The 26997-nt window shown below is 49.8% G+C and overlaps 1 protein-coding gene across 3 annotated transcripts in view; it reads left to right on the forward strand.

The window, feature by feature from the left end:
* SLCO2A1 (solute carrier organic anion transporter family member 2A1) overlaps positions 1–26997 on the forward strand; it is an 85820-nt gene that overhangs the window by 40034 nt on the left and 18789 nt on the right. For all 3 annotated transcript variants that reach the window (XM_081574145.1, XM_081574147.1, XM_081574146.1), the window contains 4 exons: positions 848–985; positions 5861–6023; positions 22144–22371; positions 23172–23270. In XM_081574145.1, coding sequence (XP_081430271.1) covers positions 848–985; positions 5861–6023; positions 22144–22371; positions 23172–23270 — 628 coding nt within the window. The remainder of the gene's footprint in view (positions 1–847; positions 986–5860; positions 6024–22143; positions 22372–23171; positions 23271–26997) is intronic.

Genomic DNA, 26997 nt, shown 5'->3' on the forward strand with positions numbered 1-26997 from the left:
CCCTTCCCTGAAGGAAAAGTGCTGTCCTCAGAAGGGGCACTTCCAGGGGATTTGGGACTCTGAGACTGCTCTCAGCCCAACAGCCAAGAACCCAGGAGTGCTGAGCCTGCAGCCAACTCCAGATGCCACAACCCCTCTCCACCCTTGCCACTGTGTGTCTGTCCCCATCAAAGCACAGAAAGCACATTTGCTTGTCACATTTACTCACACCCACAGGACAAGGCCTATGGGACAGGGTGGGATGCCTTTCCCAGGCCTTTATCTTCATCCAGAGGAGGAGCCAGCATCGTCACAAACACCTCGTATAAGAAGAGGTGGTAACAAGCTGGGCTGGTGTGTTCACTGAAATGGCCTGGGTGAGAGCCCATCCTGCAGCCTCACTGGGGTATGAGAAGGGAGTCTGGGGGGATGAATGTTGATGGGGAAGGGGAATGGAGGCCCGGTCAAGAGGCGTGGAGCAGTGTGACCCCCCGCTTGTTTGTGACATCAATGGGCTGGGAGGGTGACCCTCAACCTTCACAGGACCCAGGAGGGAGGGCAGAGCTCTCAGAGAAAAATCTGATGAGTCAGACCTTTAAGGATGCTTTTCCAATCCTGTGGTTTTCCTGCCGTGAGACACGAATGGCTGAAATGATGGGAATAACTGACATGCCTTGACAAAGGTCAGGGGTGAAACTGGTCTGAGGATGATGGCATTTCACCCTAGGACCACCTGATGGAGAAAATGTTCCCAACGAACAAGGGAGGGGACGAGCCAGGCTGCTGGGCCTCTGTGCCCCAGAGTGGAGAGCAGAAGTGGGCAGCAGGGCTCATTGTCCAGGGACCTCACCGCCCGGTCTCCTCCCAGGTGTTTGTGCTGTGCCATGGCCTCCTGCAGCTCTGCCAGCTTCTGTATAGTGCCTACTTCAAGAGCAGCCTCACCACCATCGAGAAGCGGTTTGGCCTCTCCAGTTCTTCCTCAGGTCTCATCTCCAGCTTGAATGAGGTAAGCAGGATGCTCTAGTCCATCGGAACCCACCCAAGCATCACCATGCTCACGGGATCCAGGAGGGGGCTCTGGAGGAGCAGATCAGGGCAGGGGGCCCGTGGGGGATGGAGACAGCCAGATACATTTCCCCTGGCACCAGGCACTGAGCTGAGAGCCTCCAGAGTTACCTGACCTCCTCACCACTCCCCTGCGAGCAGGTGCTCTGCACCTACTCCAACAGGTGAGGGCACCGGGGTTCAACAGGGTCGGTTAAGAAGTCGTAGCATTTAACGGCGGCCCAATGGCAACCCACTCCAGTACTCTTGCCCGAGGTGTGCAGGCCTGCTGCTTCCAAACTCCGTGCCTCTGATTGAGTTCTGTGACCACCTACTGGTTTACGTGGCCTCCGTCCATCCCCATCCAAAGGAAGACGAGCCACAGGCATGCAGGTAGAAGAGCAGCTCCCAGAGGCCAACTCAATGGCCTTGACTCCCAGACAAGGTCACAGGTCTATGACTTCCTGTCTTTTCTTTCTGTGAGGCCCACTATTCTGGGGTGGAGGCCACAGACTCCCCCTCCCAGGAGCCCAGGTGCAGTTAGATCTTCCATTGACTTAATGAAATTCAGGCTGACGCAGGGGCTCTCAGGGACAGCTTCTGAGATGGGCTGAAAAGGGGACGGGAGGTCTCCCGGAGGCCCCCAACCACCACCTTCCAGCCAGCTCATCCCCCAGCCAGCTCCTCGCTGGAAACACCCCTTTACCCTTCAGTCCTGCACCCCCCCAGGCCCACACAGAAGTGCCCCTCAGGAACCCTCCCCGCCCCACCAGGGCAGATCCCCCTGCAGTCCTTGCTGGAGGACTGTCTTCACAGTGGTCATATCTTTTAGGCAGAAAGCCTACCCGATCCCGGTGGCCACACCAGATCAGAGCCCAGGTCTGTCTGACGGCCACCACCCCAGGTCTCCCTCTGATCCCCAAAGCCCGTCTTCTACAACCCCCGCCCTGCCCTTTGTCCACCAGCCCCACTCTGCCCAAAAGCTAGTCCCCGGACATACTGCTGGAATCTGTACCGCTGCCTCTCTTGACACGTGCTCCTCCTCCATGGACTTCTTCCACTGTGACGGGCACACCCTTGCACACGTACAGCCCTGGGACCCATCAGTCATGCCTGCTGGCCTCGTGGGCCTCAAACCCTCCTCTGAGCTCCCAGGCCCACGTGATATTTTCACTGTTTTCTGGATGTCTAATTTCTCTTTCCCAAACTCAGATGAGCTTTTCAACAGTCATGTTTTAGACATCCCTTTGGGCATAGTTTGAGGCAAATATAAGAAAGTTAAATCCTTGAACCTAACAATCCTGTGTGTGTGCTTTGTATGAAAATATGCATCTCTCTGTGTGTATATCTGTTTCTACATGTATCTGAGTCTTTGTGTGTGTCTGTGTGTATGACTGTGTGTGTCTGTGATCTGTGTGTATATTTGTGTATCTGTCTGTGTGTATTTGTGTATCTGTGTGTGTCTGGATATGTATCTGTGTGTGTTGAAGGGAAGTAAATGGGTGAATGTGTGGAGTAGGTAGGATAGGAACTCAGCCAAGGGGTCTTCAACAATCCCATTGATTCTTTTTTTTAAATTTTCTGAAAAATTTATTATTTATTTATTTGGCTGCACCATATCTTAGTTGTGTCATGTGGAATCTTCAATCTTCATTACAGCATGAAGGATCTTTAGTTGCGGCAAGTGAGATCTAGTTCCCTGATCAGGGATCAAACCCCCTGCATTGGAAGTATATGGAGTCTTAGCCACTGGACCACCAGGGAAGTCCCAATCCTATCGATTCTGACCCCAGCATTTAAAAACAGACTAAGAAAGTAGGGGTCTTACTGGGAGAGCAGAGAGCAGCCAAGTAAGAGGGAGCTTCATGGTCAAGCTCGAGGCTCCCAGCTTTTGGGGTGGGCAGTAAGGAACTGGCCTGGCTTCTTGAACAAAGCCAGGGCCGGGTGTATAGTCAGTGAAGATGAACCCTCTGGAGAGGAGCCTGGGAGACACCTGAGGTAGAGGATGGTGCATCCCGAAGTCAGATGGCTAGGAGGCCTTCACCAAGCCAGGCTTGAGCAGCTGGGGGAGAAGAGGGCCCTGGTGATCCTGCAAAGGAAGAAAAGACAGGATTTGGTAGCTGCTTGAGCACAGGATTGAAGGCTAAGTGAAGTGAACGGTGCTTAGTTGTGTCTGACTCTTTGCAACACCATGGACTATACAGTCCTTGAATTCTCCAGGTCAGAAGACTGGAGTGGGTAGCCTTTCCCTTCTCCAGGGAATCTTCCCAACCCAGGTATCGAACCCAGGTCTCCCACATTGCAGGCAGATTCTTTACCAGCTGAGCCACAAGGGGACTGAAGGCACCACAGACCAAAAGGCAGCTGCCTATCAGAAGCCTGAGGGGTGTGAGAAAAGAACAGGCCTGGTGGAAGGGAAGGCGAACCCATCTGATCACCTGGAGTATGCAGCCAGCTTCCAGAGGTGGGAGCCTTCAGGCTGGAGGCTAGTCTCCAAGCCAGTGGGGCCCAGCGGTGAGGGGAAGGGGAGAGAGGGCTGGTCGGACCGTGCCGGCAGCAGGAGCCGGGGCTTGGCTGGCAGGGAAGATGTCAGCGTCTGCCAATGAAGCAGCGGCTTCATCTACAGTAGCCCTTAATACTCCCTGCAGTTTGCCCTGGGTCCCTTTGTTTTGAGACATTAATGGGCAGGGATGTGTTACAAATGCTCTGACAGGAAGTCCACAGAGCTGTTTGGGGCCAGGTCAGGGCTGAGGGAATGTGGCCTGGGCTGCAGAGCCCCTCCTCTCCTCAGCTAGAATAGCTGCTGCTGCTTCTTTTGTTTTTATATTAAGGAAAGTAATTTTTTTCAAAGGAGCTCCACTTCTGAAGGAAAGATTGGGAACCAAGGGCTTAAGCCAGTCATAAGAGCCATAGAGGCCCAGTTCCCTCCAAGAAGCCAGCCCGGTCTGCTCCCAGTGCTTGGGGCTGGGCGGCCCCCAGTCCTTCCTGAGCCTCCCTTTGGGGCCCTCCCCCATTCCTCTCCAAAACCTTTCAAGTCAGCCTCAGTTAGCTTAGCTGATATGGTCTGACATTTACAATCACTTCCTGCAAAATGATAGGGAAACAAGAAGGGAATAAAATCTAAGAAGCATAACAAAGCTTTGTTTCCAGGTACTGGTTACAGAATGTCCTAGAACCACATCTGGCCAGGAACTGGAGCAACTTCTCAGTCAGGCTAGGCCTCCTCACCCACCTCCATATTCCCTTTCTCTGTGTGTCATAAACCATTCTTTTTCTTGGCCACACAGGAGGGATCTCCTGGGTAATCCTTCCTCTTCTTGGAAAAGCCTACCATTTACTCCTTCATTCATTCATTTACTCAACAAACATTTCCTGAGCACCAACTGTGTGTCAAACACCAATCTAGGTGCTGGGGAGACAAGAATGAACAGACAGAAAAAATCTCTGCTCACATATCATTCTAGTGATAAGTATGACATTTATTTATAGAAATGTGCTTCTAACCCCCCATGAGAGAATTAGAAGCTCATACATAACAAGGAAAGCCGTGGACTGGCTGAGCTCCCAAGATAAGAGCCAAGGTGTGGAGACTGAGCTCTGAGAGTTGAGAGATCAGGGAGGCAAGAGGGAACCAGCCAAGGAACTGAGAAGGAACAGCCAGGGGCAGCAAACTAGGAGACGGTGGTGCCATGGAAACTCAGTGAAAGGAGGGTTTCAGGAAGAGAGCAATGGTCAACTGAATCAAAAGGTGCTGAGAGATCAAGTGAGAAGAGGATTAGCCAGTGGGCTTGGCAGTGAGAAGGTCATTGATGATCATGGCAAGAGCCACATACCAAGCCTCTGGTCCCTGTTTCCTGAGACAGGAGCACTGGCTCTAATAGCCGGAAGGAGACTGTGGCATGGACAGGGTGGGGGCTATGAGTGCTGACATCCAGGGCTCCTCTGGCTCAGGTGAACTTACTTTCTGGGGTAGATAACCATCTTGGAGTCAAGGTCAGAAGATCTGCCAGGTCAGAAGATCTGCCAGCCTCTCTTTTACCATTGAAGAGCCTGCCCCCCAAGCTGGGGTCTTTGATTCCCCTCTTCGGGGGGCTCAGGGAACACGCCTTCCAGGGAGCACCAGGAGCATTAGTTACTGGTGTTTCCAGTTGGGAAGGGACTCAGGGCGCTTTAATCCTCATCCCTCATTCACAGAAGTGGAAACCAACCCAGGGAGGGCCAGGGCTGATTAGGAGCAGAACTTCTGGGGCAGAAACCCACTTCTGCAAGGGGCAGTAGACCAGCACAGTTAAGACAGGGCACTTTAAACTCAGGTCATTCTGGTTTGAGCCACCTCCTGACCTCATGGACACAGCACGTTACTTAATATACTGAGACCCAATTGTGCCATCTGCAAAATATCTTGCTGCATGCTGAAATGAGATAGTGCATGTTGCTTGGTGGTTATTCTGACCATGAGATCAGAGTCCTTAGGGACTTTAGTTAGAGAACATGCACTGTTCCTAGAAGCCAGCCAGAATAGGGGGCTTTCTTGAATTTGGCCCCAAAAGGTTTGGCCCTAAGATGGTTGAACTTCCCATGGTCTCTAGATACTTCCTTTGGTCCGGCCTAGAAGGCTGAAGCTGGGAAGGGTTTCTGACAACAGGGGAAAGCTGAAACTGCATGCTTGGCCCCCTGTAAGAATCTCTGGCCACAGTTGGCACCATACCACAGCTCTGCTTGAGCCCTTAAGTCACACCAGGCAGCTTCTTGCCTCTCTTTTTTGATGGTCAGGTCCACTATGGGTGGGAGAGGACATAGCCTCTGGTCTCACTTGGCTCCTCTGCTCTCTCTGCAGATCAGCAACGCCATCCTCATCATCTTCGTCAGCTACTTTGGCAGCCGGGTGCACCGTCCAAAGCTGATTGGCATTGGAGGTCTTCTGCTAGCTTTGGGGGCCTTTGTCCTCACCCTCCCACATTTCCTCTCAGAGCCTTACCAATACACCAAGACCATCATGGGTAAGTGGCCTCCCATTACTGCTTCAAGGGAGTGAGGGTACATAATTCTATATGTTCTGACTGTCAGATACACTCTGGGGAGAAAAGCCAAGGAAACTTTCTGGTGGGATAGGACGGCAGAGCTCAGAGTGGTATCCATTGCCCAGAAGCACCCCTGCCAACTTTGTGAGACTCCCCTCAATCCTCCTGTGCTTCGGGGGCACATTTAAGAATTTTTTGCTACAGTCCAGTCAGGAAAAACTTCTACCATGTGTTTTTACAAGTTTCATATTTTCACATTTACATTTTGAGTTAGTTTTTTATAAGGTTCTTTTTCTTCTTTTTGTATATGGATGTTAAATCCTTTAAGCATCGTTGGTCAAAAAGACTCTCTTTTCTCCATGAAATATTTTTTGCATCATTATAAAAAATCAGTTGGACATTTTTTTTTAATAAAATAAGAGACATTTTTTATTTATTTTTTGCTATGCTGGGTCTTCCTTGTTGCATGGACTTTCTCTAGTTGCAGTGAGCAGTGGGGGCTACTCTCTAGTTGTGGTGTGCAGGCTTCTCATTGCGGTAGCTCTTCTTGTTGCAGAGCATAGGCTCTAGGGCATGCAGGCTTCAGTAGTTGTGGCATGGAGGCTCAGTAGTTGCGGCTTGCAAGCTCTAGCTGCTGCCGCTAAGTCGCTTCAGTCGTGTCAAACTCTGTGACCCCATACACGGCAGCCCACCAGGCTCTCCTGTCTCTGGGATTCTCCAGGCAAGAACACTGGAGTAGGTTGCCATTTCCTTCTCCAATGCATGAAAGTGAAAAATGAAAGTGAAGTCACTCAGTCGAGTCCGACTCTTCACGACCCCATGGACTGCAGCCTACCAGGCTCCTCCGTCCATGGGATTTTCCAGGCAAGAGTACTGGAGTGGGGTGCCATTGCCTTCTCTGTGACAATGTGGCAGAGGTTAAAGAAATCATTCTACAGCCTGTCACAGTATCATAAATGATTACTGGTGAGTTTCATGTCACATTTTTCTAGCTTTGAATGAGTTACCCTTACATTTTAACAATGAACCATGATTTAGCAAACTCTACAGCTGATGAATGAGCTTTCCAGGTGCCTCAGTGGTAAAGAATCTGCCTGCCAATGCAGGAGACATGAGTTTGATCCTTAGGTCGAGAAGATCTCCTGGAGAAGGAAATGGCAACCCACTCCAGTATTCTTGCCTGGAAAATCCCATGGACAGAGGAGCCTGGCGAGCTACAGTCCATGGGATCGCAGAGTCTGACATGACTTAGCAACTGAACAACAACAAAAACAACTGATGAATATCTCTATTCTCCAACAGAACAAAATAAGGATCCTGTAATGTTTGGTTGTCCACCATCCTCAGCCATCTTCCATGTTATTGTTGACTAATATTTTAGTTTTGCCTGTCTTTAACTTCCTCCCAGTGGTCATTGTTACTATAGTTGTTATTTATAAATAATTCAGTACTTATTTCTATTTACCCACAAGCTTCCTGGTTTCTTTGCTCACCATTGCTTCTTGCACTTCACCCACCCTTATTGATTTAACTTCGTTTTCCCTAAAGTACATTCTTTAGTATAACTTTCAAATAGTTTTCCAAACTACCTGCCCTGTTTTCATAGTTTCTTGATATTCCCTTATGATTTCTATTTTAATTTTAGTTTCTTCAATTATTTTAAATGTATTTATTTTTATAGCCCCTTTCAGATTGTTTTATTAGCACAGATTTTGAGAACGCTAATCCTCCCACATTCTGTGTCTGCTTGTCCTTGTTCATGGTGGAGTGTTTCCTTTCCGTTATGTAATATTTAATGGTGGGGTCATTGATAGTGGGAATTTTTCCCCCTGTGGACATTTTATGTGGTCTGGGTAGGAAATTGCCCAAGAGTGGCTTTATATTTGCATTTACTTGGTATCTTGGGAATGCCACTGCTTTGGAGCTAACTGTACGATAATGTACTGGCTTGGGATAAATTTGCACTTGTTTTAAGGGATGTGGTACGTGGCAATGGTTTTGTGAGGAGCAGCCAGTGAGAGGCCCAGTCTCTAAGTGCTCATCCTTGGTCCACTGTATTGGAATTGAGGATGTCTGAGAATAGATGGGCCACCGAGGGGTGCGCTGATTGCTGTTTGCTTAAATACCAGGCTTATTGTTAGTCATATGTGCAGATCGGGTCTAAGAGATGAATCACTCTCCATGCCAGGAGGGAATCCCTTGTAGACGGTGAGACTTACAGTGGGGCGGTAGACCATGAGACCTACAGTGGGGAGGTAGACTGTGAGACCTGCAATGGGGAGGTAGACTATGAGATCTAGCCTACAGTGTGGGGAGGTAGACTTTGAGACCTGCAGTGGGAAGGTAGGTTGTGAGACCTACAGTGGGGAGGTAGGTGGCTGGAAGGGAAAAAACGTGAATCGGGAACAGCCACGTCTAATGATGAAATGTTAGTTGAGTTCTGGCAGTGGGACTCTTTTCCCCACCTCCACAGTAGTCACCAGTGACCTAATTATTTCTTATACATTCATTGTGGCCTTGGATCTGTTTGGGCTGTTTAAGCCTGAGTCTTGCTTCAAGTAGGCCCAAGAGGAAGACAGACCCAAGCCTAGGGGTCTAAGCTCTTTCCCCCTCCTTGATCTAGACAAAAGGTCTGAGGCCAGCTCTGAAGGAGAGTCAGGATTTGCTGGCCACTTCGGAAAGCCTTGTGCCATGCCTGCTCCAACACAAGGTCCCAGCCCTTCCCCATCAGTATGAAGAGTGGGGTAATGAAATCAGCAGGGGAGCCCCAGGTGCTTGGGGCCAGGCTGCGGGGAGGGCATCCTGCCAGGTGCCACACGGTGGCCTGCCTAGCCTAGGGCAGGCTCCCCTGGCCTCCCCTGGCCTGGGCCGCATACCAAGGGCATTTGCTCTGCACAGAGCAGCCACCACAGAGGGTGAGTGGAGGCGAGTGGGGCTCTGAAACAACCCCTCTGCCCTTTGTTAGGGATGGTTGGGTGGCTTGAGTCCTTTCCACCACCATCCTCCCTGCTCCTAGGCAAACACTCCAGCTTTTAGCCCACCTCCAGGGAGAGAGGAAAGAACAAGACTTGCCTCTCAGCCTGCAGGAAGGAACTGCTGGCCAAAAGAGTGAGGTCGTTGTGTTTTTGTTTGTGTCAATTCTATTTGCAACAATAGGACACAGTCCCCCTTATGCTGGCTGGGATCAGAGCAGCAGCTGGAAGTGCTCAGGGCTGGGCTACCTTCAGGGCATCTTCCTGTTACCAGGGGCTCAGGCTAAGGAGGACATTGGCCCAGGAGCCACACTGTGGGACCTAGCTGAGGCTGTGGGTGCCAGTGCAGCGGGGGGCATGTACTATGCTAATATGTGCAAACAAAAGTATTTATAAAGTTTCACTTCATGGGAAAAGTTTGAAGTATGATTCTTCAAGTGTGTTCCTATGGGAACTTCAGTTTTGAACTATGCAAGTCATCAACAACAAATTAATTTCATTAAATGCACCACCCTGAAGGGTGACATGCATCTGGACAGTCTTATGTCCAAAGCTGGGCTTTGAGACCCCTTAACAGCATGGCCTTGGGCCACTTCCTTCGCAGCTGAGTCTCAGTTCCTCCCTGTATAAAATGGAGCTTCCCTCGCCTGGCTGCAAGGACTGAAGGATGTGTGCTCTAAGTTTAGCCCAGTGGCTGGCACGTGCAGCAACCATTCAGTGGTGGCCTTTATAACCAGAGGTGGTAGGGGCAATACTTGTATTATGCTGGGTAAACTAGGGTTCCAAATGAAGAAACTCCTGCTTCCTATGGAGTGTCTGACAGCTCCTGGCCAACAAGGCTGGGCGTCCTTGGGGCATCTGACCGCAGCTTCTCCCTGGTCCTCACCGTCCATCCATCCTCTGCTCTAGCTGGAGCATGGCCCCTCCCTGGGCATAGTCCTTGCCACACCTTCACATGTGAGGCCATAGGATTTCTCTTTACTGAAGCTTAGGCTGCTGTTCTGATCCATTCCTAGAGCCTTAAGTTGGAGGTGCTTGGTAATGGGGAGAGAGAACAGAGACCTTCAAATCCCAGCTTAGCCATTTAGGTGCTAAGTCTCCTCAAGCAAGCTGCTGTTCACCTTTCTGAGCCTCAGTTTCTTAATCTGTAAAGTAGGAACAATAATTTCTCCACTTTTCAGCATGTTCTAAGGGCAAAAATTAAAATTAAATTGTGTAGGTAAAGTGCTTGGCCCACAGTAGCTGTTCAGCGCGTTTCTCTTTGCCAGCCCTTGATGTGGTATTTGAAATCTCTTACTCATCAGCAGTGACCCCTGGACCTGTTATCATGTGTTGCCTGCTGATTCTTTCCCTTTGGAGCAGAGCTGCTCCAGAAATGGACATGGGAAGTGAAAAGTGTTTTAGGAAAAACAAATTAGAGATGGAGCCATTGTGGGAAGCACAGAGATCTTTAACAACTAATTGCTAATTCTAAAAAGGCCATGCAGACGTTTCTGAATGTTTAGATTTTCTAAATGTCAGTGGGGTCCGGAAATATGCCTGGCGCCTTTAGAGAAAAGACTAGCCACCCAGCCAAAGCCTCTAAGACCACTTCTGGAATGCGTGGAGAAGTCGGTATAGGTGGGAGACAGGCCAACAGGAGACCATTTCCCCCGGGAGACAGAAGAAGGGTCTTCGGAAACCAGTGTCTGGGAGGAGTAGGTGTAACCTGGGAGAGGTCTTGAGCCAAGGCCAGAGGGAAGTCAGCTCCTCAAAGACAATAGATGCACACAGGAGGGGGTTTCCTGTGGGAACAGTGGGGTCAGGGGAGTCGAAGATATTTTTGGAGCGGTCAAGAAAAGAAAAGGAAGAGTCGCTTTCTAGTCCTCTATTTGTGAAGTTGCCAGCCCCTCACCCACGCTTGTTCATCAAAAGTGCCAGGAGGGTGGTGGGAAGGCCTGGGGACAGGAGCCTCAGGCCCCTGAGTGACTGAGTCCCTTCTTCACTGGAGGACGCTCGGCCCCAGAGCAGAACCCATGGCAATGAACCCCAGAGCCATGCAGGGTCCTTGCCCTGAGGGAACTTCTCAGGGACCCTGAGCTCAGAGCTGTTCAAGGGGCAGCATCTGGCCATGGTGTGAGAGGGACGTGGTGGGGAAGGAGTGTGTTCTGGGGGTGTATGGGAGTGTGTGTGAGGGAGGCCTTTCTCTGTGGTAGTGAGGTGGCTGTAAGTGGAGGAGGTGAGTGCATGAGGGAAGAAGCGCATGCGTATATGTGTGTGGGGGATGTGGGTGTGTCCCAGAGGTGTGGAGAGGGTGGAGGTCTCGTGAGTATGCACACAGGGATGGACGTGGGGGAGCAGCCTGGCAGGGGTTGGGGTCGTACACTTACATAAATGTCAGTGTGTGTTTTGCCAGGGGTGAGTGGGTGTATGGTTGTACAGCCTGGCCACTTGGATCTATTTAACCTGAAAAGGAAGAGAAAACAACATGAGAAAAGGGGGGAAGTCACAAAACACATGAGTGTTATTAAGTCAACTGAGAGGAAAATATTCCCGAACAGATGAGTACAACTAAGCTAATGAGACTTGATGTGGAACACATTTTCAACATACAGTATAGGAAGGAAGAGAAATGCTTGTGGAGAAATGACAGAAAACCCCAGGCTGCTGTGTTGCCTGTCAGGGGATGGCCAGGAAAGGAGCTGGGGCCACAGAGAATGGGTCTTTCTGAGACATAGCCCCAGCAGCTGACCAGAGAGTGCTTGCCTATGTTGTGTGGAAGAGTCACAACCCTTGTTCTTCTGGGTCTCCAGTGCAGGGCCCAGTAGAGACCTGAGCGTCACTTGCCTCCCCTGGAGGCTTGTTCATCACTTCCCTTGCTCAGGAATGAGGCTGGGGGTGTAGGCCTGCTCGGGTCTGGAGGGGAGGGGAGGGACGCCTATGAGCCAGGCTGCACCCTGCGTCCTGGCTCCTCTGGGAAGAGGGCATCTCGGGGACCCGTTGTGGACTGTGTGTCTTGAGCCCACCCAAGGCAGGGAGGTGGGTTTCCTGAGGAGAGTCCACACTCAGACTGGAAAGGAAGACTGGTTACTATTCCAGAGGCTGTGGTCACCCCAGGAAAACTGTCAGGGGGATGGCCCCACAGAAGCAGGGTGCCAGCCCCTGTCCTGCAAAACACTATGGTTTGAAGAAACCATTGGTGCTGCCTCTGAGGACACCCCCCCCCCCCCCCCGGCCAAGGGACACAGGGAGGAGCTTCTTCTCTTTCTCTAAGGGAACAAAAGGACTTTGCAGGACCCAGAGCTTGGTGATATGAGTAAGGCTCAGAGATCCTGAGGGGGAAGCAGCAAAGAGCAGTCAGGTATTTGGAGACAGGGAGCTCATGGAGGTGGAGCCCGCTCGTGGGGTCCGTGCCTCTGTGGAAGAGGCTAGAGAGCTGGCTGGCTCTTTCAGCCCCGTGAGGATGCAACAGGAAGTCAGCAGTCCAGCTCCCAGCAGAACCCCAGCATGCTGGCACCCTGATTTTGGTCTTCCTGCCTCCAGAACGGAGAAGGCAATGGCAACCCACTCCAGTACTCTTGCCTGGAAAGCCTCCAGAACTGTGAGAAACCATTCTGCTGTTTGTAAGCTGCCCAGGCTGTGACCCTTTGGTACAGCAGCCCCCATGGACTCCCTTAGATTCAGTCCCTTTGGCTGGAGCCCCTCCTCATAACCTTGGGTCTTAATTTTGAATTTTCAACCCTTGGACTGTCTTATTAACCATTGATACCAGCCTCAGGCCATTCACATCATTCACAAATCTGTCAGCTGTTCTCAGCCGTGCCCAGGGCTGAGTTGCATGGTGGACCCAAGGGCCACTGTCTTCCAGGTCACCCTGGCCCGTCTGCACCTGTGCCGGGCACACTCTGAGCTGTGCTCCCCAGAGGACGCTCAGCCACGCGTCTGCATCTGGTCTGGATACCAGTCAGGATATCATGACTGGCTTTGTCAAAAGGCTTCCTCCAGTCAAGTAACACCATGTTACGGCTTCCTGCCGGTCTGGGAGCCCCATTAACAAAGGAAAGGAGGTTGGTTTGGCATGGCTGGCTCTTGATGAACTCATGTTGGCTCAGCTAATCCCATTTTTCCCCTTCAAATTGCTCCTCATCAGCCTGTTAATAAATCTGTGAACAATAAATTCTGCTTCACTCCCAATTGGGAGCGTGCAAATTAAGTGCGCATTCTCTCTGAATACTAAAATTAAATGGCTCTGAGCCTCCCTCCTGTTCCTTCAGGTGTGTCTTCTTTCCTTCCTATCCACTAAGAAACAGTTTTGATGACAAGATGAGCCAGGCAATTCCTCTTTCCTTGGTCTGATGGCATGTTCCTCAGGAGCAGGTGGCTGTGCAGGGGCAGGAGTGACAGGCTGGAGGCAAGCCCCTTGTCAGCAGCATCACACTGTACATAGTGGACTTGCCCTCTCACCCTGACCTCACCGGTCATATGGCCTTCTCAGTCCAAGTAGGCATTTCCCCACGGCCCCTTTAGTACTAGAAAGCTGTGTGGGAAAGTGTGTCCAGCCTCAGTCTCAGCCTTGGAAACTCAAGTCTTGAGAACAGATCAAAGGAACCCTCTTCTTCCATTCACCTAAGCTTACTCTTTTCCTGCATGGATGTTGAGTCCTTGCAAGCAACCCACTTGCCCTCAACTCCTTTATTATATCCATTCATTTCTAGTGACCAGCACTGATCTTACTTGTTTCTAGTTTCTGGACCCAGTTCTCAAGTCTTAAAAACCTGGGCAACAATGACTGTCTCAAGGGTTCTGCCATCTCTCTCATCTGTCTAAATTGCTCAAAGTTTCTGGCTTGAAACTTTGAATGAAAATTGATGTTATTGTGTAATCACTATATCCCAGGTTTTGTTACTGTTATTAATTTTAATCTGAATAAGACTATTACAAAGTCGATGTTAATATCTATATCTGTTTCAGAGATAAAGAGACTAAATAAGGTTCTGAGAATTCCCATTTGAACCTGGTCTGTCTGATTTCAAAATATGATTCCTTGCACTGCTCAAGCATGTGACTCTGGCTGTCAACCTCAACTCTGTTCATTTCTGCTGGTGCAGAAGAATGTGTTCCCTTAGATTCCCAAAATGAAAGTCAGAAGGCACATGCCCATAGGAATTGTTGTCTAAGGGGAGGCTTAGTCTAGTTGGAAGAGAACACATGTTGTCACAGGGGCATGATGGATTGACAAGGAACCCAACCACTTCAAACAGGTCACTTTGTAAATGACTTGGAGATCTCCATCATGAGTTCAGGATGGTCTGATCCTGGCCTACTGGTGGGTGTTGCCAGAGTTTCAGGAAGAACTGTTGCATAGCCAAATTTAGGAGGATGAAGAAATAGGTCTTTCAGAGTGGAACATTCTGAATGAGGTTCCAGGAGTTTGCTGATCGCCCAGCGAGGCTTGGCACATTGGGTGTGCTTCCAGGAAACTCTCTGGAAGCACCACTGCCTCTCCCTGTTGTACTGTTATGGGCTGCTTCTGAGGTCTTGCTAACCTCCTCCTCCTTTGGCCCTACTCGCTCACCAGCAGTGCCCGCTTATGAGTGGGGAGGTAATGGGTGGCTCTCAAGGTGCTGCCCTCCTGTTTCCTGGCAGAACTCTCTCTTTCCTCTACTAGAATGACAAGAAAGATTAGTCAAAGGAAAGCCCATTCCTGCCACAGCCTTCTTGTGTTGCTCAACCCTTCTAGCATCCTCTCATAGCCCCAGTGCTGGATTTTTGTGCAGAGACCCTTATTTAGACCCTTGATAGCCTACTACCACACCTGGACAGTGTGTCCTTGAACAGTGAAGAGGCCAGACCTTGGTCTGCCCAGATCTGCCCATCTCTGTGGGTCCTGCTCCAGAGAGGTAGCCCTTCCTGCTACCATATCCCCTCTTTCCAAACTGGAGGAGATGTTCAGAAATTAGAGCTGAAATTCTGTGTATGTAAATTGTGGGATGAGTCAAAGGGTTGACTGGTGTGCAGCTGGGCTGGTACGGGGGTAGCTGAAGGAGGGGAGAGGTCCCGGTCTCTTTCTAGTTAGCATCTCGCAGCCCTGTGATAACTGGCACAGCTAGATCTCTGGCGTCTTGTGGGAAGAAGAATGTGCTCTGATAAGCTTGAGCCTTCCAGAAGTGGGCCTCAGGGAAGATGGGAAACAGACTGACAGTCAGCTAATGAACACACCTCCCTCCTTCCCTTTCCCAGGCCCCTCAGGGCAGAGGCAGGCAGCCCCTGAGACTGTGGCTGGAATTGGCAGGCTTTTCTCTGACCTTATCACAGGATCTGACGGTGGCAGTTCGGAGGAGGAGGAGGGTAGTGAGGTTCTGTGAGTCAGTGGAGAGGACTGGGTGCCCGGCCTTTGCTGGCGTGCCTGAGAAAAGGAGAGAGGCTGCTCTTTCTTCTTCACATGGGCTGAGCTCCTGAATCCGCTCCAGGGAGGAGGAGGGGATGGGCTGCAGAAAGTTGAGCTCCCCAGTTCTGCCAAAGGGTCCTGATACAAGGTTTTTTCACTCCATCACTGTCTTCTTTTTAAGAGAAGAGCCTAATGTTCTAACTTCTAGAAGACTGTCCTCACCAGAGTGAGCTGGCCATGGCTGCCCACTGCAGGGAGGCCCAGGCATGGGTTCTTGGGAGGCCCACATTCTGCCTCTGATGCAAACACCTTCTCCACAATAAGCCAGGAAACAGTGGTCTCACCCACCACCACACCCTGCTCTACCTGGATCCAGAGCACCCTGCCACCAGGATGGGCAGCTGCCACTTCCCTTCCTGAGGGCGGTGCTCCCAGGTGGAGGAACATCTTACTCCCTTTCACCTGTATCAGAGCCTGGTCAGGGTGGGGTGGCCCCATTTAGGGCTGGCATAAGGAAAAGAAAGTTGGTTGGGAGACCTTGAATCAATTTTGAGTGCAGAATAGTCAAAGAGAAACTTAGTAGACTTGGATTTAACTGGGGCCAGTTGATTATTTTTGAAAATGCACATGTTTAATAAAGGCAGTTTCTGACAGGTAATCTAACATTCTAAAAGTTAATGTAAAACAGTTAAAAGATCCCCAGAGAATTTTGCCTCCTGGACACTTTATTAAGTGAAATTTCATGAGGAATTTTGTGGCCTTGGTGCACAGTGCAACATGCTATGTAAAGGCTTAATAAGCCAGTCAACATTTTTATGAGCTTTGATCACTGTTAAATGGCTCACAGAAAAATGATTTTGCCAGCAACAATGTTCTAATAAACGTGACTTTAGTCAAATAATAAGAATCAGCAAAATTAAGAAAAAGAACTCTTAAAAGAAGCACTGATTCTCCAGCGCTTTGTTTCTCAGGCTCCCATACAACCAGCCTGGCCTTGTGTATCTGCTGCACACCCACCCTGGGCTGAGCAATCCTGTGCTCACAGCCGTGGATTGGACCAGCAACCCCTGCCTGCCTCTCATGTAGCACGCAGCCTCGCCTGTTTTACCATCCAAGTAGCTCTTGGCTGGGTCGATTCTGCTCTTTACACATGGGTCTTGAACACTGGTTAATCTCCCTTTCATGATCATGACCCTCTGGGTTCTCATTAGGATGTAATCCAGGCCCTTCATGGGACACAGCAGCCCTGCAGGGCTGGCCAGGCCTCACCGTAGTGGTGTTTGCACACTGACCCCACTAAACCTCTGCGCCCTTCCCTTCTGTCTCTTTCTATTGAGTCTTCTCAGTGCAGAGCCCATGTCCTCCAGGAATCCTTTCCAAACCCTCTCCCCAGCAAGACTGGGTTTGGCTCCCCCACATGCTCCCTGGTACACTTTCCTTTCCAACTCAGTGGATGTGTGTGTGCATGCTAGTCGCCTCAGTCATGTCTGACTCTTTGTGATCCCATGGACTGTAGCCCACCAGGCTCCTCTGTCCCTGGGATTCTCCAGGAAAGAATACTGGAGTGGGTTGCTGTGCCCTCCTCCAGGGAATATTCCCGACCCAGGGATCAAACCCACATCTCTTACATCTCTTGCATTGGCAGGTGGGTTCTTTACTGCTAGTGCTACCTGGGAGCCCAACTCAGCAGATACCAGGCTGTATTTTTTTATTGTGGTAAACTATACATAACATAAAATTTGCCATTTTAATGTGTCCATTTCAGGGCATTAAACACTTTTATGCTATTGTACAACCATTCTTACCATCCATCTCTAGAACGTTTGCATCTGTCCCAATGGAAACTGTACTCCTTAAACACTAACTCCCTCCTCCTCCTCCTCCCAGCCCCTGCCTGGAAACCACCATTCTGCTTTCTGTCTCTATGAATTTATCTATTCTAGGGTCCTCATGTAAATGGAATCATGCAATATTTGTACTTTTGTCTCAGGCTTATTTCAGTGAGCATAATCTCCAAGGTTCATTCATTTTGTAATGGAGTATGTGTATAAGGCTCAGTATTATTCCATTGTATGTGTGTATCATATTATGTTTATCCATTCATCCGTTGATGGACATTTGCATCAACTCCCCCTTTTGGCTAGTGTGGATAATCTTGCTATGAACACTGGTATACAAATATCTGTTCAAGTCCCAGCTTTGATTTCTTTTGGGCAAATACCCATAAATGTACATGCTGGATAATATGGTAGTTCTATTTTTAACTTTTTGAAGAACTATACTGTTTTCCACAGTGACTGCACTATTTTACATTCTTACCAGCAATGCCCAGCATTTGTTTTCTGTGTTTTGAAGGGTGGCAAGTGGTATTTCAATGGGGTTTTTATTTGACCAATATTTTGACAACACTGTGGTTGCTTCTTTGATGATGAGTGTCCCACAGCAGTCAGAGGCTTTGGAATGGCAGCTCCTGGGCTTGTCTCGGTCACCCCAGCAGAGGGCCTGCCCCCAGTCACTCTCGAGAACAACCAATAGTGAGGTAGGCATCGTCCACTGAAGCTGACAGGCCTGGGTGTGGTCCTTCAGTGGTTGCACTGGGAGCAGGCGGCGATGCTTTGCACCTCTTTCCCAGTGTGGTCATTTGCCACCCGGCACAGAAGGGAGGCCTGATCCTGCCACCGCATAGCTGATAAGACAACATTGAGAGGGAGCTGCTGTCATACCTAGACAGTAACAGGCAGCTTAGCCAAGCACATTTGCAAGTGACAACAGTCCATGGTTTTAGGGAACTCCAAACTTTGCTCATTTCCTCGTACAAAATCTACTTGAAATTCGTTTGAATCTTCTGAGAACAAATGTTCATTTGAGAACTTGGCAGCAGCTTTTTTATTATCAGTCCTTTAGACATGCAATCAGCTTAAAACTGGCAGAGGGAGGTGAGCAGGGCGTGTGGGCCGACTGAGTGACCACACAGCTGCACCTGGCCAGTTGGGTTAGACGGTGGCCCAGGTCAGGCGGCCTGCTCTGGCCTCATTCCTGAACCTATCCAAATGGTCTTGAGAAGGGTAATGGGGGCTTTTTCTAAAGACTAGCACAGTCCACTGTGTGTAAGTGCTCATCAGCTAGGGTGTCCCAGTGGCTGTCACACTGAGGGCCCCGAGTGAGCTGTGAGCTTACCAGCAACCACCCACCCTCTGCAGTGCGTGGCCCCTTCCCTGGAATCCTCTGAGGTCTTTCAAAGTCAAGGGCACAGATATAGGGAGTCAGATTCAGGACTAGGACCCAGATCCCAGGCCCCCAATCCAGCCATTCCAACATCTAAGGGTCTTGCCTGCCCATGGCCATCTGGGCCTCCTCCTGGGGGTGGGCATGAGTCTGCCAACACCACACCTCTGGTTCTGAGTGCTGGACATGGAGCAGTGTTGGTGACAGGGTTCCTGAGCACACTGAAGGGTTTTCCTCCTTCTCAGCAGAAACATTTCACAGTTTTGTGCTTCCAGACTAAAGTGAGAGTCAGGCCTTGCAGCACCGCTGGGTCACACCAGCCTTCCTACAAGGGGGCCGGCACAGCCGTCAGCCATGCTGACTGGCCAGCAGGTCTGACTTTTCATGCCTGCTCCCTTCTGGGACTATTGCCTTCTAGCCCTTTAGAAGGAGCTCTCCCTATCTAGCCACATTATGGTCTCTGCCTAAAGGGAAATTGAAACTCAGAGAGGGTCAGAAACTTGCTTAAGATCACACAGCTGCTGCTGCTGCTGCTGCTAAGTCGCTTCAGTCGTGTCCGACTCTGTGCGACCCCACAGACGGCAGCCCACCAGGCTCCACCGTCCCTGGGATTCTCCAGGCAAGAACACTGGAGTGGGTTGCCATTTCCTTCTCCAGTGCATGAAAGGGAAAAGTGAAAGTGAAGTCGCTCAGTCGTGTCCGACTCTTAGCGACCCCATGGACTGTAGCCTACCAGGCTCCTCCGTCCATGGGATTTTCCAGGCAAGAGTACTGGAGTGGGGTGCCATTGCCTTTTCCGATCACACAGCTACCTAGGGCTAAAACCAATTTTTCTTTTTTAAAAAAAATGCCTTTATCGAGATATGATTGACATGTAAAATGCTGCACATATTAACATATAAAATTTAATGAGTTTAAGTATACACTCATGAAACTGTCACCACCGTCAAAGCATATCCATCATGTCCCCAAGTTTCCTATAAATATAATTATTATTATTGTGTGTGTGTGTTAAGAACACTTAAGATCTACCCTGTAAGTAAATGTTGAGTCTACAGTGTGGTATTGTTATCTGCAGGCACTATGCCGTCTAGCAGGTCTCTAGAACTTCTCTGACAGAATTGAAACTTCATACGCTTCACCATCACCTCCTCATTTCCCCTTCCCCCAGTCCCTGGCCACCACTATTCTCCTCTCTTCTTCTATGCATTTGACTAGTTTAGATCCCATGTATAGATGAGATCATACAGTATTTGTCTTTCTGCATTTGGCTAATTTCACCAAAACCTATTTCTTCCCTCTTTGTACTCTGCACGTTTTGTCTCTTTGTCTCGGATTTCAGCAGATCTCCCAGCAGCCAGCCCTTCCCAGGATACCTCTATCTTGGAGGAGGTTCCCAGCCACCTACAGAGATCAGAGGGCTCATGTGCTTGAATGTAACTAGGGAGGAGCAGAGGAATCACCCCAGACCTGCCCCTCCCATCCCTGCAAAACCTGTGTTGGATCTTTTCAGAGCTGCCATTTCAGACTTGATTTCATTAAGGACTTTGAATCAGGCACATATGGGTTCAAATGCCAGTTCTGCCCCAAAGCAGTCACTTAGATGGGCCAGTAACCTCTAAGCAGGACACAAAGTACGTCACAGCCTTGGCAGTGTCTGCTTGTGCAGTAAATGGAAGTTTAAAAATTCTGGCGCTGGAATTTGAGTCTCTACAGTAGAGCATGTAAGTCGGAGAAAAGCCCAGCACTCCGCCAAGGAGAGGCGTCAGGGAAGATAGGTGTCAGAGAAACTTGGCCCTGGTGTGATGCATACTTCTGCAGGCCCAGGGCAATAGCTCTGGAACCAAGAAATAAGAAGTGGGAACGATTGTTAAATTTTGGCTATATATTTTTTATGCAAAATATTTTTAATTTTAAAAGTTTTTACTGTTGCTTTATTTCAAAAGCATCATGTGTTCCTTATAGAAAAATTAGAAAGTACATGAAGGCAAACACACACACATGCAAAGATGCCACAATCCCATCACCCTGGGACAGCCATGGTCTTCCAGTTTTTCTATGCGTATTCAATCAGATCACGTAAGTTTTATAAATTAGGGATCATATTCTTCTCCAAACTACTAGGTATTTTTTGAATCTACAAGATGTTATAGCTTCCTTCCCATGTCAGCAAAGCTACATCCCCATCCGAACCCCATACCCTGCCCTGAAAGGTGGGATAATAGGTGGGGCGGAGGGACACTAACCAAAGTCTGCAGCTGGGCGCTGGCCTGGGTGCACAGAGCTTCCTTGCAGCAGCTACTGACCTTGACCACATGACATCTGGGCCCCCTTTGCTTTTACCGAGACAGGCCTCCCTGATTGATGAGGGAGCCCCCAGGCCAGCAGTTTTCACAAGTGTTCAACACAAACACCAGTGAAGAGGAAGGGAGATGGGGAGGCCTGGCTGGATGAAGCATGTGTGTCTGGTGAAGCAGAGGGGACGATGAGATGAGGAGGGCAGACCCCTCCCCAGCCCCACCACCCAGAGCAGCCAGAGTTGAGGATGATGGACAGATCTTGTCCACAGCCCTCATGTTTCCTCTCCACGGGACTCTGAGGTCCACCTAGCTCAGAGCTCTGTCCTCTCTGAAAGGACCACAAATGTGAAACTGAACCCCACGGAGCAGGATCAGGGATGTTAGTGGTTTCCATTGGCCTCTTCAAGGCTGGGAAAGAAAGCATCTCATGGAAAGGAGCCCTCAAGGCCTTGGAGAGCTGGCAGTGCTGTCTGTTTAGTGTGGGCCAAATTGGAAACAGCAGTATGGGAACAGAAGGCCAGCCTGGCCAGGTCCCCAAAGCCATGGGCACTGGTGCCCACAGTCCACACTGGGGCCTCTGGGGCCCTCACACTAGGTGCAGCCTGGCTCCTTTTGTGGGTGCAGCCTCACCCCCTATCTGTAACAGGAGGTTTGAACCAGAGGGTGTCAAAATCCCTTTAGCATACCAAATTTTTGATCCTTGGCCAGACTGGGTAACACGTTCAAGGCCTTTGGCAGTAGGGCTCCCTAGTGTGCCCCAGTGTGTGGCTTAACCAAGAGAGAGGATTCTGGGAGTCATGACCCCCAGGAGCCTTCCAGGCTGGAGGTGTCTTCTGGGGGACAGAATGACTTCTGTCCTGCTAAAGAGAAAACACACCTTGGGGGCCTGAAGCCTGAGGCTGCCCACAGCGGCGCTGAAGGCCCACAAGCCTGGATGTTGATCTTGGCTCCCCGTTTCCCCACTGGGTGGCCTTGCCTCCAGGACAGAAGTTTCGTGTTACTAACCCCAAACCCTTGCCAGTACCCAGAGAGGAGAAAGAATGGCCCCCCAGAAGAGGAAGATGCCTCTCCCACCCGATGAGGGCTAGGTCCCCTTAGAGCAGGGAGCCTGTGTCTCCCCTCCTCTCACCTTTGTTTCTAGAGCCACTCCAAGAAGGCCTGGGAGAAAGGCTGGCTTTAGAGGCTGCGGCAGGACACCAGGGTAGGGGTGATGGGGGCATGCTCTCTCACTGCAGGGAACAGCAGCCACCACCAGACCGAGCTCTGTCAGAAATCCTGGCAGGGCCTGCCCCCCAGCAAGTGCCACAGCAGCCCGCAGGACTCTCGGAAGGAGACCAGCAGCATGTGGGGCCTGATGGTGATGGCCCAGCTCCTGGCAGGCATCGGCACGGTGCCCATCCAGCCATTTGGGATCTCCTACGTGGACGACTTCTCGGAGCCCAACAACTCTCCCCTGTACATCTGTGAGTTGGGCTTGAAGAGGGCTTGGGGTGGGGGCGGGTCCTCACGTGGCACAGCCAAGGCATACAGAGGTTTGGGGACCTGATGCACCTTGTTTGAGTCGCAGCCCAGGCCCCAACTTCTCACCAGTGGGACGGGGCCCACAGTCTCTGTGCACTGGAGCCATGGGAGTCCCCGAAGGGATCTGCATGACCCCTTGGTCCCGGGCCAGGAACAGGGCAGCTCCTTGACCAGCAGTACGTGGTCAAGTACCTGGTCAAGATACTGGTCAAGAGCAGTACCGCTGCTCTCCAGACCAGGCACTGGCCAGCACATATGTCTTCTGAGCCATCCATAGAACAAGTTGGCCTCATAGAGAAATATGCAAAACAGATAGCAGATGACCAAATTCTTCCCTTAGAACAAGCCACATTGAGCATCCTCAGGGCCCAGACCAGACAGGCCACATCCTGAGGCTCTGTGGTCCACAAGTTCCCACCACTGCTGTCACATCACACCTGCAAGGAGCCTTGCCCCCAGCCCATACCTGGGCCTTCATCTGTAAATGCCCAGGAGGCCACTTCTCTCCCAGCAAGCAGATCGCTCTGGCATCTAGCCAGAGGAGAAGCAGCTTGGGTTCCGTACATTCCAGAGTCTCGAGTGGCTCTGGGTTTGTCTGTGGGAAATGCCACAGGTGTGGACTTGTCAGGGCCAGAGGACAGACTGGGGAATGTCTCGGGAACCCCTGAGTGAGGGAAAGAGCCTGGGTGCCACCATCAGTCCTCTCAGCCCCCTCAGCATCCTTTCTCTCTCCCGTCTCCAGCCATCCTGTTTGCCATCGCTGTGTTTGGACCAGCTTTCGGGTACCTGCTGGGCTCAGTCATGCTGCAGATCTTTGTAGACTATGGCAGGGTGGACACAGGTGAGTGTGTGCCAGGACCGCTGCCCCCAGCCAGTCAGAGCAAGGATGAAGCTGAACTTTAAATGCTTATGGCTCCCTCGCCCCCCATTCCCTCCTTCCCACCTGCAGTCGTCAGCTGGCCTCAGATAGTGGAGAGCAGATAGCATGTGCCTGCTCTCTCCAGGCCCAGGCTGAATGATGCAGCGGGGGTTGCTGCTGAAGAAAACATACTTTCTGCAGTGGGAAACCTTGAGACCTGGGCAGGGCCTCAGGTGCTACCATCACAGCTGCCTTTTGAGGTCGTGGTGTTAAAAATAACTATAATTCTTTGATTATAAGATGGTTTTGATTGTTTAAAAATTTTTGAGAAGATTTCTTTAAGGGAAAGGAAGAAGCAGTATGTGAAATATACACATGGATTATGACTCCCACCAGAAGACTATAACAGAGTTTAACCATGTGGACACAGGTAGTAGGGAACCTGTGTCTAATCCTGGTTCCACCTCTACTGGCTGAATGATCTTGGGCACAAATCTTCATCTTCCTATGCCTCAGTTCCTCGTCTGTAAAATGGGGCTAATGATAGTGAAATAAAGTGGCTGTGATGTTTCAAAATGGCTGATACATATTGAGGTTGACGGAAGTGAGCTACTAACAAAATGATATGGATTAAGCCTCTCTGTATCGCAGGATGAGAAAATACAATCCATAGACAAGAGTACATGTACTGAGTTAACCATTCAGGGAGCTGACCCCAGGATGGATCCTACAAGGGCATATGGCTGTTGTAAGGCTGCCCAACACCCCCCAGCCTCCCACAAGGCAGAAAGGGCCAGCACAGTAACAGAGGGACAGGCAAAGTGCTTTGGCAGTTCCAAGACCAGAAAAGCACTTCTGCATGAGGTGATGAGGGAGGGCCTCCCAGGAAGATGATGCATGTCTGCATCCCATGTGGGTGGAAATTCCACAGCTGGTGGTGGCAGAGGCCTTCCCAGGTGGAGGAAACCATCTAGACAAAGTCAAGACGGAGGATGCATGGGGAGTGTGTGGGTGGTATGTAAATTCCTGCAGGCCTGATGTGGCTGGAAGGCAGGTCTGCCAGACCCTCAGAAATAACATCCCCAGCCTAGTGCCCAGCATTCAGATTAGAGCCTGCTTGTCTCACAAAGAATGTGGGCAATCATGCTGCCAGACACCACAGGCTCCTGACCTTGGGACTGTCAGGCCACAATGTCATCTGCTCAGTGTCATCCACCTGTACTTCAAATCAAAGGGCAAAGCTGGAGGAGCTGTATGCTCAGGGTCAAGCCATGCTTGCCCTTCCCTGGCACTTCCTGAGCTGGGTCCTAGCTCTTCATTACCCAAAGAGGCTAGCACCTGAGCTCCCAGTCCACCAGGGACAGTGCCCAGGACAGTGTTCTCCCTCTTCTTCCTCCCTGAATGCCCATGTAGTTTCTTTACTTACAAAGAGAAACACAACAGCAGACCCTTGGACGTGGATGGGAGACTGCACAGGAGAAAGCATCTCCTTACTCAAGAGCCTACTCTGTTCATGGTGGTTTTTTGAGTTTCTAAGGATTGCGAGGCCTCCTTTTTTAGGGGTTAACAAAAGTGGGAGGCAGAGCATTCAGTTATTAAGAGTGCAGGTTTGGAAACCACGAATACATAGGTTTGAAACTAGCCAATGACCTAAATCAAATCCCTTATGACTATACAGTGGAAGTGAGAGATAGATTTAAAGGACTAGATCTAATAGACAGAGTGCCTGATGAACTATGGATGGAGGTTTGTGACATTGTACAGGAGACAGGAATCAAGACCATCCCCAAGAAAAAGAAATGCAAAAAAGCAAAATGGCTGTCTGAGGAGGTCTTACAAACAGCTGGGAAAAGAAGAGAAGTGAAAAGCAAAGGAGAAAAGGAAAAATATACCCATTTGAATGCAGAGTTCCAAAGAATAGCAAGGAGAGGTAAGAAAGCCTTCCTCAGTGATCAATGCAAAGAAATAGAGGAAAACAATAGAATGGGAAAGACTAGAGATCTCTTCAAGAAAATTAGAGATACTAAGGGAACATTTCATACAAAGATGGGCTCAATAAAGGACAGAAATGGTAGGGACCTAACAGAAGCAGAAGATATTAAGAACAGGTGGCAAGAATACACAGAAGAACTGTACAAAAAAAGATCATCATGACCCAGATAATCACAATGGGGTGATCATTCACCTAGAGCCAGACATCCTGGAATGTGAAGTCAAGTGGGCCTTAGGAAGCATCACTACAAACAGAGCTAGTGGAGGTGATGGAATTCCAGTTGAGCTATTTCAAATCCTGAAAGATGACGCTGTGAAAGTGCTGCACTCAATATGCCAGCAGATATGGAAAACTCAGCAGAGGCCACAGGACTGGAAAAGATCAGTTTTCATTCCAATCCCAAAGAAAGACAATGCCAAAGAATGCTCGAACTACCGCACAGTTGCCCTCATCTCACATGCTAGTAAAGTAATGCTCAAAATTCTCCAAGCCAGGCTTCAGCAATACATGAACCGTGAACTTCCGGATGTTCAAGCTGGATTTAGAAAAGGCAGAGGAACCAGAGATCAAATTGCCAACATCCTCTGGATCATCGAAAAAGCAAGAGAGTTCCAGAAAAACATCTATTTCTGCTTTATTGACTATGCCAAAGCTTTTGACTGTGTGGATCACAATACACTGTGGGAAATTCTGAAAGAGATGGGAATACCAGACCACCTGACCTGTCTCTTGAGAAACCTATATGCAGGTCAGGAAGCAACAGTTAGAACTGGACATGAAACAACAGACTGGTTCCAAATAGGAAAAGCAATACGTCAAGGCTGTATATTGTCACCCTGCTTATTTCACTTATATGCAGAGTACATCATGAGAAATGCTGGGCTGGAGGAAGCACAAGCTGGAATCAAAGATTGCCGGGAGAAATATCAATAACCTCAGATATGCAGATGACACTACCCTTATGGCAGAAAGTGAAGAAGAACTAAAGAGCCTCTTGATGAAAGTGAAAGAGGAGAGTGAAAAAGTTGGCTTAAAGCTCAACGTTCAAAAAACTAAGATCATGGCATCCGGTCCCATCACTTTATAGCAAATAGATGGGGCAACAGTGGAAACAGTGGCTGACTTTATTTTTCTGGGCTCCAAAATCACTGCAGATGGTGACTGCAACCATGAAATTAAAAGACTCTTACTCCTTGGAAGGAAAGTTATGACCAACCTAGACAGCATATTAAAAAGCAGAGACATTACTTTGCCAACAAAGGTCCATCTAGTCAAGGCTATGGTTTTTCCAGCAGTCATGTATGGATGTGAGAGTTGGACTATAAAGAAAGCTGAGCTCAGAAGAATTGATGCTTTTGAACTGTGGTGTTGGAGAAGACTCTTGAGAGTCCCTTGGACTGCAAGGAGATCCAACCAGTCCAGCCTAAAGGAGATTAGTCCTGGGTATTCATTGGAAGGACTGATGTTGAAGCTGAAACTCCAATACTTTGGCCACGTGATGCGAAGAGCTGACTCATTAGAAAAGACCCTGATGCTGGGAAGGATTGAGGGCAGGAGGAGAAAGGGATGGCAGAGGATGAGATGGTTGGATGGCATCACCAACTCAATGGACATGGGTTTGGGTTGACTCCGGGAGTTGGTGATGGACAGGGAGGCCTGGCGTGCTGCGGTTCATGGGGTCACAAAGCATCAGACATGATTGAGTGACCAAACTGA

The sequence above is a fragment of the Giraffa tippelskirchi genome, chromosome 2 (assembly GCF_054371585.1).
Source record: "Giraffa tippelskirchi isolate mGirTip1 chromosome 2, T2T-mGirTip1v1.2.pri, whole genome shotgun sequence".
Lineage (NCBI taxonomy): Eukaryota > Metazoa > Chordata > Mammalia > Artiodactyla > Giraffidae > Giraffa > Giraffa tippelskirchi.